General features: G+C 52.6%; 1 protein-coding gene across 3 annotated transcripts in view; it reads right to left on the bottom strand.

The window, feature by feature from the left end:
- Positions 1 to 19,821, bottom strand: part of CLCN4 (chloride voltage-gated channel 4) — a 58,122-nt gene extending 38,301 nt beyond the window's left edge. Inside the window, exons 1-2 of one of the 3 annotated variants that reach the window (XM_032330619.1) lie at positions 19,725 to 19,821; positions 18,041 to 18,295 (exon numbers count right to left, since the gene is read on the bottom strand). Coding sequence is in view for 1 of the 3 variants with exons in the window: in XM_032330617.1 (XP_032186508.1) it covers positions 12,910 to 12,979 (70 nt within the window). In the remaining 2 variants the exon portion in view is untranslated. Of the gene's footprint in view, positions 1 to 12,909; positions 13,058 to 18,040; positions 18,296 to 19,497; positions 19,647 to 19,724 lie in introns of those variants that run through there. The other 2 variants (XM_032330618.1, XM_032330617.1) reach the window with 2 other exon arrangements.
- Positions 19,822 to 20,239: the final 418 nt, after the last annotated feature.

Raw genomic sequence — 20,239 nt, 5'->3', positions numbered from 1 at the left:
TCCTACCCAACCGTATTTACCTACAAAGGGACTCTGCAAGACACACACGGCATCTAAATCTTTTATCCGATCCTTTCAGGCGAGAAAGTATCTACAGGTTCCGTCTTGCAGTATGATGACTGCTGACATCAAGTGCTCCGCAGCAGATGACAACAGACCCTGTCCAGTAAAACTCATCTCTCCCGGGGCCCAATGAACATGGCCCGTGTTAGCTGGGACAGTATCAGTGAGGCGATTTATGACTTTGATACTGAAGACAACTCTGGGTGGGTTGGCTCACCCTCAAAATAGGGATCTGTACCATTTAAAAGAAAACTGGACTTCACATAGTCATATAACAAAATGGTTTCTAGAAAACAAGTGAAAGTGGGAAATCACCCAGATCAAGATAAAGAAGGGCAGGTTCTAAGCATGATCAAGGCCACAGCGAACACAGAGCTCCGCACGCCAGGACTGTCAGCACGTCAGGCAGAAATCCATTCTTCCGAGTGTGCTGGGTCCTCTCCCCCTCCAAAATTCTGTTCTGTTTGGCGCGCTCTGCGCCACGTGCATTAATTTCCCCAGAGCGAGCTGCAGACTTCCTCCTTGGCAATCAAAAGCATTCTCTTTCTTTCTCGTGTTTTTAAATAATTGGCAGTTAATAAAATAACACAAGATCCACCTTGCTGACAAATTTTCAGGGGACGGCGCTCTGTGCAGAAGGCTGTACAGCGGACCTCAAGGTGTTGTTCATCTTCCGTCACTGAGACTTTCTATACACCGAACCACGACTCCCCATCTCTGCTCCCCCCGGCCCCCAGCAACCAGCGGGGGAAGAGTTCGGCCCCGTGTAAGTGAAATGACGCAGGTTTGTCATTCTGTGACCAGCTATTTCACTCAGCAGAACATCCTCCAGGTCCATCCGTGTGGCCGCAGGACTGCACTTCAGAGCCCAGGGGACGTACATGTCACATTTTCCTCGTCCACCTATCGGCCGGCGGTCTTCAGGTGGCCTACTTGTCTCTGTCCTTCTCCCAGTGGATCATGGCGCTTGCACCACTCGGTAAGGGGCACAGGCCTGCAGGGAGCTCTGGTACCTCGGACAGGGGCTGGGAGGCAGCAGATGCCCAGTCATGCGCGCAGTATAAAGCAAGCCCGGCGACCCCCAGCCCACGGGCCGAATACAGCCCACAGCCTGTTTTTGTAAATCGAGTGTTAGGGGCGCGCAGCCACACGCCTTCGTTCACGCCATGGCTAGGGCTGCTTGGTGCTCCCAGGGCCCAGCACAGTAACCGCGACGCGGCCTGGAAGGCTCACCGTGCGGAAAATATTGCCCGTCTGACCCCTCACAGGAAACACAAGCTAAGCCCTGAGTGGCAGCTAAGTCAGCACAAGGGGACGCGCAGGGGAGAAGGGGCCAGGGCAGGAGCGGTCTGTGCCATGCACACGCTGCCGGCCCATCCCCCAGCACTCACCCCTGCCGCGACCGGCCTTCACGGCGCACTAGAGGCTCGGTGTCCTTCCATCTGAGTTTGCATTTTCTGTTCCAACTCCCCATGTCATCTGGGAATTAGCTGATAGAGAAGGTGGCAAACACAGCGGCGTGGTCTGATCTGGGGCAGAAACACTGGCAGAAAAACTGTCCGGCTCTGAGGGCACCTGGCCACTGGCGGGCTGAGAGAGGCGGCGACAGGGGGAGGGTCGTGGGAAAGCACCCGGACGCCTCTCCGTAGGAGAGGGGACCAACACAGCAGGGGGCAGACCCACGGGGGAATGCCGCGGACGCGGACACGGTCGGATGCATCACCCGTGGGCCAAATGCAGAGCACTGCCTGCTTCTGGAGGGTGCACGAGCTAAGGGTGTCAGACAAAAGCTGGAAATAAAAGATTCCATTTATGTGACGTTCACAAACAGGCCATTCATCTGTGGTGGGAGGTGTGTATGCACAATGGTCCCTTTAGGGGTGGAAGGGGCCACAGAGAGCTTCTGGGGGCCAGCTGCATTCTGCTCCTTGACCCGGGTGTGGGTTATGTAGGGGAGTTCCCCTGGCAAAAATTCGTGGACGTGCACACTTGTGATTCGTGCATTTTTATATGTAGATAATTTACTTACATAAAAAGCTCAGCTAAGAAGAGGGATCTCAGTCTGCCAGCACCTCCAAAGAAGGTTTCCACGTGACCCAGCAATTCCACTCCCAGGCTTAGACCCCAGGGCACTGAAAACATGTCCCACACAAAGACTTATACACAAATGATCAGAGCATTATTCCCACGAGGCCAAACGTGAAAACAACCCAAATGCCATCAACTGATGAACAGGCTAGGCCCCAAAAAGGCAACTAAAGGATCTCACTTGCAACATTTCAACCTGGAAGCTTTGGGAAAAGCAAAAAGGTAGTTTCTAACACTAACACGGACACACACACTTATAGGTTTCTACGATACCCTACAATCAGAAGTTTCTCCAACTAATTAGCTACCCCAATGCTTCAAGACTCCAGATGCCCTTGGCTGGTGAATAGATATGATCATACCATAGCTCTAACCAAGTGTTTGAGCTCGAGGTTACCTGTAGTCACAAGATACCACAAAAAGCTTCATTTCCTACTGCTTTTCCAGAAGTTCCAAAAGACATCACAAGCAGCCACTCCAAAGTGGCTTGTCCTCCAGCCCTACATGCCAGCCGCTCCTGTAAATATCACCAGAATGGGGACCTCTGGTCGCAGAGGGCGCTCTGCCGGCGGCCCTTCTGCTTAGGACCCTGGAGTCCCTGGGGAAGGTCCTGTGGGTCCAGGGCACACACGCGAGGAATGCTTCCTCCTTCCCCGTCTCTTTCTGGCTCCTCCCCTGCACAGTTCTCTGACAGGGAGAGGGAACCAGGAGCTTAAGCCCAATGAAGATACCCGCGCCCCCCCCACCCCCAGGCTGCCTTTATTCTGACCCAGGATCTCTGTGCATACAACATCACAACACACTCAAGGAACATAATCCAATCCAAACGCATTCCTAGCTTCAAATTACACAACAAAGCCTGGTTCTCCAGATTTGCTCAAGTGGACAGAGCAAGGAAAGGGTTTTTGCCATGAAATCAGAAGCCGTAGCACACACCTGTTTATCTACCATTTCTGCTGCTCCCAATCCAAAGACTGAAAGAGGAAGTTTAAAATGTAACAAATGGGGGCACCTGCGTGGCTCAGTCCATCCAGCGTCTGACCCATGGTGTCCGCTTAGGTCGTAGGCTCAGAGTCCTGATCTCCTGTGTCGTGGGACCAAGCCCCACAGCCAGCCCCAGGGTTGGCACCAGACTCTGCATCAGCGGGGGGCTGGGGGGGGGGGTCTGCTTGAAATTCTCTCCCTCTGCCTCCTCCACCACCCGCAAGCACATGCACATGTGCATTCTCTCCCTCTCTCTAGAATAAATAAATATTTTTTAAAAATAAAAATTAAAAAACAAGCGTACTGGGACTCTCTGTCCCCACAATACACACACGCGTGCACGCACACATGCACACACATACATACACCCACTCTTTCCCATCCAGCCGACAGGCAGACCCAGAAAGGCGGAATCCACCCGCGGCTCTCCCTGTGCTTCCAGGGCCAGCAACGGCCTGCACAGAGTTCTGGCCACAGCCGAAGGAAGTGTTCGGGAAGACTTGACTTTGATCTCTTTGCCCACAGTTGTAAAACCATCACATGACCACATGCACGTGAACTGCCCTATACAGGTGGCTTTGCTGTCCTCACCCAACTTCTGGAATAATCTACTGTATCTGTGGCAGCCAGGGCCCCACACACATCCCTCAAAACCTCCCGGTAAGCTGCAGCTTGTTTCCAACTGTCTCTCTATACCTGAAGCACGTTATTGGGAGCAGATATTAACTGATGACTCTTGGAACTGGCGCATAAATACCGCATTCCCTCACCCCTTGAATGGAGTCCTTTCAAGAACGCGTTTTCTAAAGCAGAAAAGATGAACTACGGCAGGCCCCAGACTGCTCCCGTCAGGAAGGCCTGCTGGCATGGCTGGCCTTTGGCTAGCATCTGGGAACTTGGATTTCAGGAGATTCCCACCAGTCCCAGAACTGATGAGAATGGTTTCTGTGCCCACGCTGGTTGTCCAAATAACATAATTTATGCTGAACTCCTGCTTTCTTTCTAAGAGATTGCAATTTTGATAGTGAGCTTGACAGACGGTGCCTCCAGGACCAACCTCCAATAAAACTGATGCGCACTGAGACTCTACCAAGCTTGCCTTTTCCCTTTGCTGACTGTGCCCTATACTCCCTACTATAATAAATTATAGGCAGGAAAAGAACTGTATGTTGTGCTGTCAGTACTCCTAGTGGAACCCAGAGATGATCTTGGGGACCTGGGACACAGCATCCTCTGTTTCCTAGAGTTTCCAAAGCCTAGCAGGAGCCTCCGGTCGCCTGCTGAGTGAGGGGCATTAGCAGCCCAGCCTCTGCGGACGGCCTTCTTCTCCCAGGCACACTTCCCCAGGCCCCTCCCAGGAGACCCTCCCAGGAAGCTCCCTGCGCTGGGAGCCTTGTCTCCAGAGCCACTTAGGAGAGAATCCAGGTGAAGGCGGCAAGACATCTTCTGCTCCATCACCTAGCAATGCCTTGGCCTCTGTGAAACCCGTGAGTGAGGTTTTGACAGCTCTGAGACAAACGGGGAAACCCTTCATGACCTGGGGCTCAGCAAAGAGTTCTCAGAAATGACATCAAAAGTACAATCCACAGAAGAAAAAATGGATAAATTATACCAATGAGCAAAGCTAAACTTCCCATCCATGTAAGAATTCCAGAGAACTCCCAGATACACTCAATCGATGGCAGTGACGGACAGACGACCAGCAAAGGGGTCCAGGCTGTGCCGCAGCCACCAGCGATTCTGGGACAAGGGCTGTTGCGTGCTCCTCCACAGAACACCGGGGCTGACCACTGCCGGGACTGGAGATACACAAATTCTGGTGTGTGTCAGCATGACCACCGGGGCTGGCCAGGGCCCTCCCCTTATTCCCCAAGTTTCAGCTTCAGCAGCTCTGTTGTGGGGCGCAGGGATCTGTATTTCTAACAAGCTCCCAAGGAGGCTGGTTGATGCTGCTGGCCCACGGACTGTACTTGGGAGAACCACTGGTCCCTTAACCCTTTGCCCCTTCCTATGCCCCCCTGTCCTGCGCGCCCTGCATCCTTCCCGTTGTGTTTTAATCTCTAATATTTTTGGTATTGATCTTATGTATCACTTGCATTTGTTGGAATAATTACTTACAAGCTTGCTTCTTCCCCTATTGAATCATGAGTTCCTTGAGGTCAGGGGCCTGTCGCTCACCCTTACTATCTGGACATTTGGTAAGTGTTTGCTGAGCCCCACTCTACAGTAATCCGCTAAACCTAAAAAGCTTAGCTAACCACCATATACTATGTCTATTTTACAAAAAGCATTACTGTTACTATAATCCATCTACAGATATAGAACTCCACGGAATAGTCAGCTAAATGCTTTTTTCTTTAAAGGTTTTATTTAATTATTTGACAGAGAAGGAGAGCACAAGCAGGGGGAGCAGGAGGCAGAGGGAAAGGGAGAAGCAGGCTCCCCACCAAGCAATGAGCCTGACGTGGGGCTCGATTCCAGGACTCTGGGAGCACAACCCGAGCCGAAGACAGAGGCTTCACCGACTGAGCCCACCACACTCCCCCAGCTAAATGCTTTTGACGTCACTGCACAGACATGCTCAAAAATACACACAGAGAGATTTTATCTGCGCATATACTTAGGACAAAGAGAATATAAAAACCAAGCTTAAATCACTACATGTGTAAAATGTGAGTGGCTTTGAAACGTTTCTTCGCCTATCACCTTGCACACACGCCATCCCACGGCTTTATAATTTGTAACAGCGCAGGTCAGAAGAGCAGTGCTCCCCTACTAGGTCTGTAGGTTTTTCTCCTAACTGCTTAACTCACCTTGATTCTCCTTTATTACTTTTCACCGAAAAGAAAGTTGAGCTGACAAATACACAGACAGACACCCTCCCCCAGGGCTGCTGCCCCAGGCGCATCCTGGCTGCCCAATACAGGCATTTGACACTGAATCCCTGGGGCCCCAGGCAGCGGGCTCTGAACCCAGAGTAGGGGCCTAAAGCAGCAGGAGCCATTGACAGTTCCGTCAGTGAAACCCTTCCTCGCCATTCTTCTCCAAGTGGAAGAGATGACACGGACATGGGCTGAAGTCTCCAAGCCGTGCGGATCAATACGGGGATGTACGTTGTGCAAAATTTAAAAAAATCAACACACTCAAACTCATCATCAGTACCCCCCAACTGGGGCGCCCGGGTGGCTCCGTCGGTGAAGCGTCTGCCTTCAGCTCAGGTCATGACGCCAGGGTCCTGAGATCGAGTCCCACATCGGGCTCCCCGTTCTGCAAGGAGCCCGCTTCTCCCTCTCCCACACCCCCCGCTTGTGTTCCCTCTCTCGCTGTTTCTCTCTCTGTGTCAAATAAATAAATAAATAAATCTTTAAAAAAAAAAAAACCCAACTTACAATGAATATACCTCAACCTTCCAGGACACTCTTCTACTCCTCAGCTGGAAAAAGGGTGGGAGGGGGAGAAAGAAGGGAGGGAGACGGGGGGAGACCGCAGGAGGAGCAAATGGGGAGCAATGAGCGAGGGCAGAGCTTCAGAGGGACGAGAGGAAGGCTGCCACCACCCGGGGAGCAGCCCAAGCTGTGGCCAGCACCAGCCCCCGCCCCCCAAAAGTCTGGGTTCCGATGCTGTGCAACAAATCACTGCACAACTCAGCATCTTCAAACAGGAAAACTTAGGGTGTTTTCCCGTTTCTGTGGGTCAGAAATTTAGAAGCAGCTTGATTGGGTCCTTTTTTTTTTTTTTTTTTTTTTTTACTACTTTATTCATTTATTTGAGAGACAGAAAGAGAATAAGCAGGCGGGGACAGGCAGGGGGAACAGGCAGAGGGAGAGGGAGAGGCAGACTCCCCGCTGAACAGGGAGCCCAGCACAGGACTCGATCCCAGGACCTTCAGATCACAACCGGAGCCGGAGGTGGACGCTTAACCCACTGAGCCTCCCAGGCGCCCCTGGTTGGGTCCTTCCGGCTCAAGATCTCTCAGAAGGTTGTGGTCAAGCTGTCCGCTATGGCTGCGGCCATCTGAAGGCTTGACGGGGACAGGAGGACCCACTGACAAGTTGGCTCCCAGACAGGGCTCGCAAGTGGCGCTTGCTGCTGCCGGGAAGGCCCGGGTGTGCTCCAGCCGGCCTCTCTGCGGGACGGCCCAAGTGTCCTTAGGACGAGGCAGTGGCTTCCTCCAAAGCAGCTGGGCTGAGGGAGCAAGGCGGAAGCAGCAGAGTGTCCTGTGACCTAGCCTGGGAGGGCCTCCGGCGTCACTCGCACTGTACCCTGCCGGACGCACAGGTCAGCCCCGAGTGACGAGGGAGGGAGGCGACCCCATGGGGGCCTGCGCACCAGACGGGGTCCCTGGGGCCCGCCCTGGAGGTTGGCTCCCACACCGGTCAAAGCGTTTCATCTCCCCTCTCCACCTTGCCCGAAACCACAGCCGTTTCAAGTTCATTGGAGATCGCGGACTCTGGCTTCTTAACGCGCAGACACCTTTAGAGGGCGAGGGGGCCCTGACTCCGTCGCTCCCGGCTGATCCTCCAGACGGGGCTCCCCGGGGGCCTGTGGCGAGGGGCCAAGCGCCACCGGACGAGTAAGAGTCCCAAAGAGAGGAAGCTCAGAGCCCAAGGACAGGCAGAAAGACTGAGAATTAACCTTTGGAGACAGGAGAGGGCCTCCTCCCCCTCCCCTCCCCCTCCCCTCCCCCTCCCTCTCCCCTCCCCCTCCCCCTCCCTCTCCCCCATCTTGCTCCTTCCTCCTTGGCGCACCTCCCAGCTCCCAGCTCTCACGCGCCGTCTGCTCCCGCTTGGCTTCCACGGCACTGGGGCACCGGTGTGGGACCAGGTGTGGGACCATGACCTTCCCTCCGCCCCTCGCCTCCGATGGCCCCGGGCGGCACAGCTCTCCGGCAGGATCGGGAACACAGCCCGCGTGTTGGGAGGTGGACGAGGCCAAACGCATGTGGCCTCAAGGGACACAACAGGCGCAGTGTTCTGCCATCCCCACCGCAGGGGCTGGAGTGGCGGCACGGGTCCCTGTGTTCCTGGCGTCAAGGGCCAAGGAATGAGACTCTCCCCAGAGATGCCTCCTCACGGTAAGAACAACTTTTTCAAGGACTCGCTGTGCCAGGCAGCATTTTAAGCTCTTCGCGTATACTCGGTCGCTAGGGCTCTGGGCATTCTGCGCATGGAACCCCGTCACCCTCGGGCCCAAACCGCAGATCAGCAAACCGAGGCAGAGGAGCCCTTCGGTCAGGGGTTCGGGCCTCACAGAAGGCAAGTGGAGAGTCAGATTGGAGCCCAGGCCCCAAGAGCCCGTCCGCGCCGAGGGCCTCGCCCCGGTCCTCTCCGGGCCGCAGAGCGCCCGCTGCCGCTGCCGGGTGTCACCGCCGCTGCCGGGTGCCACCGCGCGAGTCCGCTAGGACAAAGGACCGCAGGCTGCTCAGAAAAGTACTGGGCCACGGTTCTGGGGGCCACAAGTCGGAGATCAAAGGGACAGCGGGGCTGCCTCCGTCCAAGGGCGCCGAGGGACACTCCATTCCTTACAGAGGGCCATCCCCTCCCCGCGTCCCTTCAGCTGTCTTCTTTCCAGGCCTGCCTCTTCTCACCAGGACAGCGTCTGATGGCCGCGATACAGGTACCTGCTATTCCCAGAGAAGGTCCCCTTCCGGGGCTCCGGTGGTACCGGACACAGGCGTTTTGAGAGCCACGACTCGGACCGAGCCACCGCTGAAGACAGCGCTGGTGGCAAAGCGCAGGTCAAGTCCCTCCAGCTCCAGGGACCTCTTCAGACGGGGCCTCCGCGGACCCTTCCCACTGCAACAAGCCGTTTCCTGCTTGCGTGAGGGATAAACAGAATTTGTAAAGGGTAAACTCAGGCAGTCATCGAACATGGCTTTGGGGTGTTCTTCCCGGAGCCCTAGAACAAGGTTACCATGCGGCCGACCCGTGTTCTAACTGGGTCGCCCGGGTGACGGCTGACACGTGGTCTGTTCGCAGGTCTGGGGCACAGGGGGTGCTGAGGGAAGGCCTGGCTGAGCTAAGAGGGACAAGAGCGCGTCTGTCACCTTTGTAGTCGGTCCCCCTTGCTACTCGCCGCCGAGCCCTCCCAAGCGAGCAGCACCTCCGAGGGGTGCAACGGAGGGAGGAAAAGGGCTTCCCGTGAGCCGGACGGAAACGAAGAACCAAGAAGGCCCGTACACATAGCCAGCGCCAGGCAGACATGGTCGGAAGTGCCGGCGAGCGCAGGGGTGGCGGCGACAGCCCCGAGCAAGGAGCCACAGGGGCCTGGCCAGCAGGCAAGGAGCGGGCACCCCCGCGACGAACACAACGCGGCAGGTGTGCGTGAGTCCCCTCCTGACCCTTCTTCAGGCAGCCAGAGTCACCCTTCAAAGGCAAGGCCCCGCGTGTCCCTCCCACACCTGGAAGCATCAGGCAGCTTTCTGGCCCACAGAAGAATCCAGGATGGGCACCACTCCTGCCACACTCCTGCGTGGGCCGCCAGGGCCACCCCGCAGGGCTTCCCACCCTGTGCTCTCTAGGCCGCTCTTCTCTGGACACGCCCACCTCCTTGCTGGACACAACTTGCCTCAGGCCCTTTGCACTGGCCGTTCGCTCAGCCCCGAACACTCAGGGCCTGGAAAAATCTGGGCCCAGACACACAGCAGGGACCCAACAGGGACTCGCTGAACAAGAAGTAAGTGAGGGAGTGAACGCATGACTGAATATTGAGGCTTGTGTCTTACAGAAACATCTTTGCAACCAGATAGGAAAGCAGACCTATTCCAGGATCCCACGCGCATAAAGTTCAACAGGCAAAAGTAAACTGTGCTGATACAAATCAGATTAGGGGTTGCCTCTGCCAGAGGGTTTGTTTGGCTGAAGAAGAGTGAGAAAGGGCCCTCTGGGGGTGCTAGGAATATTCTTGGTCAAAACTGAATTAGAGCCACGCATGTTGCTCCGTGCAAATTACATCCCAATAAAGCCAGCAAACAAAGCCGTCTCTGTGTTCTACAGATGACTGTATGTGCACAGACACTTTCAGAAACCTCATCGACCCAAGGTAGCAGGGGATGCCTTTGGGAGAAGGCCCCGGGGACTGGAAATGAGGAGGAGACTTCCCTTCCTTTCCACAACCTTGATGCTTCCAGAAACTCTCACTAGGTGTACATGACTCGGAACAAGTTATTCAAAAATACCTCTCGGGATCTGTGAAGGAAACCCACTCCCGCGCACAGGTAGGAAAGCTTCTGTCGGCCGCCCACGGAAAGGGCAGTGAAGCACTGTGTGAGGACAAGGCCTCCCCGCAGCCCGCACGCACGGCAGCACCTGCTGAGGGAGACTGTGAGGAGGGGACGGACTGTCCCTGACACCTGCCCCCGTGGGGGGGTAGGCCTCACCGCTAGCTATCACCCTTTGATCTGGCTTGGGGGCACCTATGCTGGGAACCTCTGCGCCCGCCGGCCTCACGTGGGGCCTCGGGTCTGGCGGGGGCACCTGGAGCTCAGGTTAAAGACGCTCCCGCTGGGCCTCACCCCCAGACCTACTCGGTCGGAATCCCCACATGTCCACGAGTCTACATTTCTTTTCGGTCCTTTTCTTTTTATTTATTAGACAGACAGAGATCACAAGTAGGCAGAGAGGCGGGGGGTGGGGGTAGAAGTCTCCCCGCCGAGCAGAAAGCCCAATGTGGGGCTCGATCCCAGGACCCTGAGACCATGACCTGAGCTGAAGGCAGAGGCTTTAACCCAAAGCCCCCCAGGCACCCCTCAGTCCTTTTCTTTTTTAAGATTTTACTTATTTATTTGTTGTGCGATCAGGGGGAGGGGCAGAGGGAGAGCGAGAGTCTCCAGCAGGCCCCACACTGAGCCCGGAGCCCACCACAGCGCTCGATCTCACGCCACTGAGATCATGACCTGAGTTGAAACCAAGAGCTGGATGCCAACTGAGCCACCCAGGTGCCCCCTTTTCTATCTTATTAACAAAAATCCTTTTATTATGACCATTTTCAAATACACAGAACATTATCCAGAAGAATCTAACAAGTAACACCAATCAAATTCAGTTAAGTGCTCCCATTTAGCCATATTTGCCTTGTGCTCTCCCCATTCAACCGAACCACTTACAAGTAAATGATTTCACTAGAGCAGTGGTTCTCATAGTGTGACCTGGGGACACCTTGGGGTCTCCAGAACCCTTTAGGGGATCCGTGCTGTCAAAAATATTTTTATGGGGGCACCTGGTTGGCTTAGTTAGTTATGCATCTGCCTTTAGCTCAGGTCATGATCCTGAAGTCCCAGGATCGGGTCCCACATCAGGCTCCCTGCTCAGCGGGGTATCTGCTTCTCCTTCTATCCTTTACCCCCCAAAATAAATAAATAAAATATTTAAAGTATTTTTAAAAATATTTTTATAATAATCTTAAACTATTTGCCTTTTTCTCATTCTCATTCTCTTGTGAGCATACAGTAGAATTTTCCAGAGGCTACAGATTGAATGTAGAAGCAGGTATGAGAATTCACCTGTGTTGTGTCCAGCCATACATAAAAGAGATCTCCAGAAATGTTAAAAATAAAAAAAATTGAAGTAACTTGCCGTCATGACACGCCATCCCTAAATACTTTAGCCTGCATCACCAAAAAATACGAGTCTTGTACATACTTGTGGGTTAGATAGGAAAATATTAGATAACTAATAATAGACAACTAGATAACTAATAATAGATAACCACTGCTGTAAAATAGTTAACTAGTAGGTAATTATAATAGGTAACTAGGTATAATAATAGATAACTAGGTAACCACTAACAGATAACTATTGCTGTAGAACAAATTCCCCCAAAACAGAGCAGCAAGAAAGGAACACGCATTATGTCACTGATTCTGTGTCCGGAATCCCGGAGTGGCTTCACTGGGCACCTGCCACCCCACAGGACTGTCACATCTGAGGAAGCGAACAGCAGTTTCCTGATACCGGCTAGCGGCAGTCGCATACAAATAACCCGGCTGGCCCCAGGTGCCTAGTACAGCTCTTTGTTCAGCCCAGGGCCCGATCAGGGGCTCCTGCTTTTTATCTGGTTATTGTCATGGGCCGAACGTGTCCTCCCAAAATTCAGACGATGCAGCCTACCCGAGCGGGATGGTATTCGGAGAGCAGGTCCCGGAGGAGGAGGCCTCGGGATGGGATGAGGGCCCTAGAAGAGACCCCCGAGAGCTAGCTCCCAGCCTCTTCCCCAACATAAGGACGTGAGAAGGTGGCCGCCTGCACCCCAAACAAGGGCCCTCGCCGGAAGCCAACCGCGTCGGCCTCCAGAGCTGTGACAAATCCACGGCTGCTGTCGATGAGCCCCCGAGTCTCTGGTCTCCGTCACAGCCGCCACGGGGACTGGGACACTTACTCAGTCTCTTAAGTCTCATTTGAGGACGAACACCCTCCTTTTTCAATCTTCTTTCGCGACGTGGACTTGTTGCCCCAATGGGGCCAGAAGGCCCAGCAAGGGTGTCAAGCCCCGGTGAGGCGCGGGGAGCGGGGAACAGCTCGGGGACAGGATGAGGCGCGACCGCACGACCAGAGCTAGGACGCCCGCCTCCCGCGTCCTGCGGCACAGACGCACTCCCGCGCTGCCAGCCAAACCGCCCACCGAAACCAGTTGTTACGGGGCCTGGAAGAGTCGGGAGAGGAGGCTGATGGCCAGGGGCTGGGGTGGCGGGCACAGAGCAGTCCCAGGCCCGGGGAACAGGAGTCCCCCGGCCCTTCTAAGCCTCCCGCTGCCACCCGCGCTGCACCGGGCCCACACCTTGCAATGCCATTGCCATCGCCGCTCCCCGTCTCTTGGGAGTCCTCCAGCTCGCAGAACCCGCTGACATCCCTCTGGTGCCCCCCAAAAGCCAAGGAACCAGCAGGGCCCCAAGCCATGGACCCAGCAGCTGCTGTCCAAGAGGGAAGTGATGCGGAAGAAGCCGCCCTGCCCTCCGGGGTCAGAGCCAACAGCTTCCCCTTGGCCAGGAGCCCCGCCCCGAGTCCTGCCCTGAGGCCGCAGGTGGGTGAGCGCCCTGCCCCCCGGCAGCGGTGGGGGGGGGGGGCGGGCTGTGCAGGCAGGTGGCGGCCCCAGGGCCACCACCATCACCACCACCCAGCAGCCACCCCCACCCTACCCCCCCCAACCACACCCCCAAGCCACTGCCCACACCACCTCCGCCCCTCGCATATGGGAGGGACTCAGCCGAGTCCCGTGAGGCCCGGGCCGAGCTCTCAGGTGAGCGGACAGCGGGGGACGGCCCGGTCCAGGCGCACCAGGCTCCAGCACAGGGGCCCGCGGGCCAGGCGTCCCCTCTCCCCGGCACCCCCATCTCAGCCCGGCTTGCTTCCCAGTAACAAGGGGCACACAAACAGGCCTTCCCTTCCGAACAGAAGCGACTTCTGGAACCTCAGAGTGTAAAAAAAGCCTTCGCATTGTATTTCCCAAAATACAGACACGATGAAAGGGAAATTGATCTCTGGTCAAGGGTTTAGCACCAAACCCATCATAGGAAAATGAATTCTAGAACCCTGAAGCCAGGAGGACATTTAGAGAAGATCCCAAGCAGTGGTCCTCAACCAGGAGCAATGCTCCCGCACCCCAAGGGGACAGGCAACAGCGTCTAGAGACCTTTGGGTTGTCACAGCTGGGGGGGTCGTTCCTGGCATCTAGTGAGTGTCCCCAGGGATGCTGCCCGGCCTCCCCTGGTGCACAGGGCGGCCCCCCAACAACAGACTGATTCAGCCCCAAAGGTCAACAGTGTTGAGGTGGAGAAACCCTGATCAAAATCTCTTGGTTGCTGGGGCGCCTGGGTGGCTCAGTGGGTTAAAGCCTCTGCCTTGGGCTCAGGCCATGATCCCAGCATCCTGGGGAGCCCCTCATCGAATTGGGCTCTCTGCTCAGCAGGGAGCCTGCTTCCTCCTCTCTCTGCCTGCCTCTCTGCCTACTTGTGATCTCTGTCAAATAAATAAATAAAATCTTTTAAAAACAAAAATCTCTTGGTTGCTTTGAGGAAGAGAAAACTGAGGCCTAAAGACAAAAAGTAACTCGCCTGAGCTTACACAGTCCCAAAGCGAGAAGGAGAAGCCAGGTCTCTACACCATCTCTATCATCAGTTCTGCTCTGTCTAGGGCTGGATGGGGGCGAAGAAAGGAAGGGACCCAAGGATCTTAATCCTTGTCACCAACCTGAACCAAATTCAACAAATTGTTGAATGACTACAACAACACATCAGGCGTCCAAACTTGGTTAAGAGAGACCAGATACAAAATTACACCAGATACCAAAATTAACTCGAAATAGATTAAAGGCTTGCACATAACACCTGACACCATAAAACTTCTAGGGGGAAAAAAAAAAAAAAGAGGAGAAAAGCTCCTTGACGTAGCACTTAGTGATGATTTTTGGAATCTGACACCAAAAGCCAAAGCAACAAAAGCAAAAGTGGAACGATATCATATTAAAAAGCTCCACACAGGGGCGCCTGGGTGGCTCAGTGGGTTAAAGCCTCTGCCTTCGGCTCAGGTCATGATCCCAGGGTCCTGGGATGGAGCCCCACATGGGGCTCTCTGCTCTTCGGGGAGCCTGCTTCCCCTCTCTCTCTCTCTCTGCCTGCCTCTCTGCCTACTTGTGATCTCTGTCCGTCAAATAAATAAATAAAATCTTAAAAAAAAAAAGCTCCACATAGCCAAAGAATTCACCTACAAAATGAAAAAACATTTGCAAAGCATCTATCTGATAAGAAGCTAATATCCAAAGGGGTGCCTGAGTGGCTCAGTGGGTTAAAGCCTCTGCCTTCACCTCCTGTCATGATCCTAGCTTCCCGCGTGGGGCTCTCTGCTCACAGCGGGGAGCCTGCTTCCTCCTCTCTCTGCCTGCCTCCCTGCCGACTTGTGATCTCTCTCTGTCAAATAAATAAATAAAATCTTTTTTAAAAAAAAGCTAATATCCAAAATATAAAGAATACAAATCGACAGCAAAAAAAAAAAAAAAATTAAATGATCAAAAAATGGGCTGAAGATCTAAATATACATTGTTCCAGAGAAGACAGACAGATGGCCAACGGGCACGTGAAAAGATGCTCAACGTCACTCATCGTCAGGGAAACGCAAATCCAAACCACACTAAGGAAGCCCGCGTGCTGCTGGAATGGCTGTTAACAGGAGGACCAGAAATAACAAGTGTTGGCAAGGATGTGGAGGAGAGGGCACCCTCATGCACCCTCGTGCGCCGTTGGTGGGAACGAAATTAGAGCCCCCACTGCAGAAAACAGTACGGAGGCGCCTCAAAAAAAAACCTAAAAACAGAACTATCATACGACGACTCAGCAATTCCACTTCTGGGTATCTACAGAAAACAAAAACACCAACTCAGAATACTCGCATCACTATGCTCACTGCAGCATTCTTTACAACAGCCGAGCACGGAAACCACGGAAGTGCAGATGGATGAATGGACAAGGGAGGCGCGGTGTATACCGACCACGGAATATTACTCGGCCATAAGAGAGCATGAAAGCTTGCCATTTGCAACAGGGATGGACCTCAAGGGCATTATGCTAAGGGGAAGTAAATCAGAGAGAGAAAGCCAAACACGGTAGGATCCTTCTTAGGGGGAGGAGCTCAGAGAACAGACTGATAGTTGCCAAAGGCAGGGAGTGGGAGAAAAAAAAAAAATTTTTTTTAATTGAAGCTTCAAGCATGGTTGGATCCAGGGACTAGAAAATGATTAATGAAAAATGGAGCTCAGTTACCAGCTAGGTAATGAGAATTGCTAGCTCGCTCCTTGAAAATGAGTTCAGCCTGAAACGTGCTGCCAAAGCCTGTTCATGCCTGACTCCTCCACCTGCGGAAAGGAAACCGCAGAGATGGACGGATGGCCCTCCGACGGTTTCACACCCCCTGAGGTGAGTCAGGTGACTCCCCCAGGCCCTCAGAACTTGTGCGGTTACTAAACATTGACCGGTTTCTTAAACAGCAACTAAATATTCCCGGTACCACGCCCAGTGCTCGAGATAGAGGAAGGAACCTCACACACACAAATCCCAGACTTCTTGGACCTCCTATTCCAGCAGGAAGAAACAGACTCAATACACTAAAATAAGTAAGTAAATTACTAAAACATTTTAAAAAGAAGGAAAAAAACACAATGAGATACCATAACTACCTCCCAGAATGGTTAAATTTTTTTTAAAAAACTGACAATAACCAAGGGGCTGGCAGGGAATAATTTTACATGAAATAAGACTCATTCGTTTAAAACACACACACACACACACACACACACACACACACACACACAAAGACATAACCCCTAGATACTTAGGAGCATGACTAAAATTAAAACAAAACCAAACCAAGGTGCTGGCAAGGATCCTAAGCAACTGAAATTCTCATACATTGTTGGCAGAAATGCAAAATGGTACGCCCACCTTGGAAAATAGCTTGGCATTTTCTTATATAAGCACTATTTTTTTTTTAAAGGATTACAGTAGCAAAAACAGAGCTGTAGAGATGGAGACATGAATGTATGGGTATATAAATATACAGGCATGGATATAGACAAAGATATGACTTTGACATTTGGATCTCTAGGCTGAACTACATGAAAGGCTATGGCCCAGTGTTTTGCCAGCTCATTTTCTGACATAGTGTTAATTTCACAGAAACGTTCTGATTTTGGCACAATCAAAGGTAAGTCTCACTGACTTCACCCCATCCCCATCCCCAGTGGGATTCCCCATTGTTTTTATGGCACTGCCTTACTCTGAAATAAATAATCAGAGCAAATCAACTGAAATTTGGTTAGAATATAAAGCAGAGAGAGGAAGTCTGTAATCCCCTTCTTAGAGCCAAAGCTATCTGGGCTGCCAAACAGTAAGCCCACCACAAGGGGAAACCTTTATATTATCAACTAAAATAGCACTGCTTTTTAACACTGTCCTCCAACAGTTGTAGGGGAATCAAATTATGCATAGTGTGAGTTCCAGTACAATTTACTGACGCCCCAACTTCCAGAGGGGTCATGTTTTACAGAAAAGAATGCCACATTCTCCTCCTAGGGGTGCCCACCCATATCTCAGGCCCTATTTGGACCAGAGAAAGGAATGTAAACAGGTCCCACCAATTAACAGACTCCATTAAACGCCCCCCTCAACCAGCCAGAACTGAAAAGTCACCTGACCCCCTCCATCTGCCGCTGAGTCATCAAGCCCCTTCTTCCAGCGAGCTAATTATTCAACACGGAAATTAAAAAGAACACTGGGAATTCGGTTTGGTTGTTCGTCTTCACCCCACCCCCTTCAAAAAACCATTTTGTTCTCCAGAGCTGTAGCTGATTCGCTCTCTTACACTCACAGTCAATCCTCACTTAAAACACCTGGAGGGGGAAAAATGCATTTCCAACATATCCCCTTCAAACGCAGGAACCTTGCAAAAATAAAGCAAAACGATTTATATTGCACATTCAGCTCTTTAAATTGCTAACCAGTAAGTTTCCATTCCATTCAGAGCAAAGCAGCTTTTGCTTTAAAAGAAATCAGGCTAAATACTGAGGACAAACCCCCGGAAGGAGAATTAGTAAATGTGTCATTATTTAAGAAGCACAATGACAGCTGGCAAACAGTTGACAGTTATCCATGACAAGCCCCTTTCTGTCTTTATCATGCGTGTACGGTGATCATTCCAGATTTTTCTCCTCTCCTGAGCAAGAGGCCCCGGTCTTCCCGTCTGGCCCCTGCCCACTTTCCCGGACAGGCATGCCAAGCTCGCGCGTGGGCCTGCAACACCCCCCACCCCGGCATCCCCGCCCGGCGCGTGCAGCAGCCGCAGCGGCCAAAGACCCCCCATTTTCGCTTTCTGGGGCGCGGAGGGGCTGCAGACCTGCAGGGTGGGCGCCGCGCGTCCCTTACCTGCAGTGCCGCATGGCGCATCCCCGCCGCCCACCTGCACAGCATCCTAGAGCATCCTTTCTTCAGCGCGACGGCTGCGAGCGCGGTGACGTCACCGGAGGCGGGCCCCACGCCGCCACGTGACTCCTCGGGCCTAGGCGGGGAGGCGGGGGTGGGAAGCCGAGGAAGACCCTGGAAGACCCTGGAAGTCCCCGGCTCCTGCCTCCCTGCTGGGCCGCCTGCTTGATGTGCGCCGCGTTCCCGGCCTTTCACCGACTGTGGGAAAGGGGCGGGACACAGAAGGAGAAATCCCAACGATTACAGGCTCCAAGCATGTAATAGGATTATCAAAAGAGTTAGCAATAAAGGGATTAGTCATGAAAGGGAACAATTTAGTGTTTTATTTTTAAAAGTCTTTATCAAATGCAACGGAGAAATATATTTTGTGTAAATCAAAATCACAACTAAAATATAAAGTGCGTGGGAAAAAAGTGCATGGAAACAACTTTGCACAGAGTTTCAGTGTTTCATATCACTTATCAAATATGATCTGAAATACTTTGATTTGAAGCATATTCATTATGGAATATTATGCTAATTGCACTGATGAATAATGTTTTTATTTACTTTCAATAGCTACACTGTAGTATTAACTTGCATTTGCCAAAGGGGGGGAAAAAGGGTTACCACATATTCATATGACATACTGGAATATTTGCTTATGGAAAATAAAGCACTATTGCATGAGCATGGTTGTACTTATTTCTGTGTTTTCTTAAATCTTCTGGCAAGGAATTTGATATCTCAGACATGAAAGAGTTAATTCACAGTAACTCATTATTTCACGCTTTTTAATTTTTATCACATTCTGCAGAAGTGAGTCATCTTACTGTTACAGAAAAGATACACGACGTCAACATTTCTCATTCACAACTGAAACAGCCTTGCCTAGAAAGCCTTAGGAAAATTCCAGCAGTGATCAGGGAAACCTGAAATGGCACATTTCAAACCTAAGCGGTGAACCCATCAAGGTTTCTTCTGCCAAACCAGACAAACGGTTTTGAAACGTGAACGGGACAAAAGCAGAAACTGGTCTTACTTGTATTCCAGTTTCATCTACTAATTTACTTTCGACAGAGTTTAAGTCACAATTTTAACATTGCCTCGCCTGCTGGCCCAGAAAGATGTGAAATAGATCGTTTTAAAAGCAGGCAGGAGTTACCTACTTGCTATTTATTCCAGCCGCTTTGGTGTCCTTCTATATTTAACCTGGGCCCTTTTGCCACCACTCCTTCCATATTAACCAAATCTCCGTGCAGAAGGTCAGCCTCTAATTTGGGACATAAATAAGGGCCCTTGCCCTTCACATCGATCTATTATTTTCTGCACCGGGTTTTAAAACCCAACAATGTGGCCGGCCGTGTAGTTTTCTGGGTCACTCCTTTCCAGCTTGTTTTTCTAGGTGATAAGTAACTTACCTTTTCCTTTCTGGTTCCTGACATGCAAAGTTAAAACGCTACGGCAATCCCCCGCTCCCGTGGGTGGAGGGTCTGAGGGGGACGGAATCCGACCGGCTCACTTTCCTGCCCCAGGCAAATGTCGATTTCAGCCCCCGGCGCCCGGGCACCCCCACCCCCCGCGGAGCCTGGCTGCGCGGTCACGTGCTGGGCCCAGCCACTCAGTCCCGCACAGCCAGCTGGGTCACCTCTCGGCTTTGGAGGCCTGCCCTTCCGATCTCGTTCGCCTCCTACACGCGGTGCGTTCCCGGCCAGAGAGAACCTAACCGCCGCGACTCGGGACGCCCTGCCCGGAGAGGCGGGGCTGCACCGGGGGCAGCACCGGCGGCTGCGGCGGAGAGTTTGGACTCACCGGGCGGGGGAGAGGGGGAGGGGGGAGGAGGGAGTGGGCTCTAAGGTGGCCTCCTGCGGCCCAAAATGACTTGCTCGGGGTTCCAGCTGGGCAGAAATGATTCAAGTACAGGCACCTTCCTCACCGTGGGGCGATTTTGTTGCCCATAGGTTACTTTCGCCTTCTCTTTTGCAGGGGATTGATTGCTCAAGTGTAAAGAACATTACAGCAAACAAGTGGTTCAGGAAAGGCCTACACCCGCCATCTCATTTGCAACAGAATGAGACACCTTCTGTTCTACGTTCAAAACAGCCAAAAGAAAACCAAATGAATCACTGAAGTGGCAGTTAGTGAGAAATTATTGTGCACGCC

Source organism: Mustela erminea, chromosome X, assembly GCF_009829155.1.
Source record: "Mustela erminea isolate mMusErm1 chromosome X, mMusErm1.Pri, whole genome shotgun sequence".
Classification (NCBI taxonomy): domain Eukaryota; kingdom Metazoa; phylum Chordata; class Mammalia; order Carnivora; family Mustelidae; genus Mustela; species Mustela erminea.
Note: the sequence above shows the minus strand (reverse complement) of the source record. Positions and strands in the feature narration are given on the sequence as shown.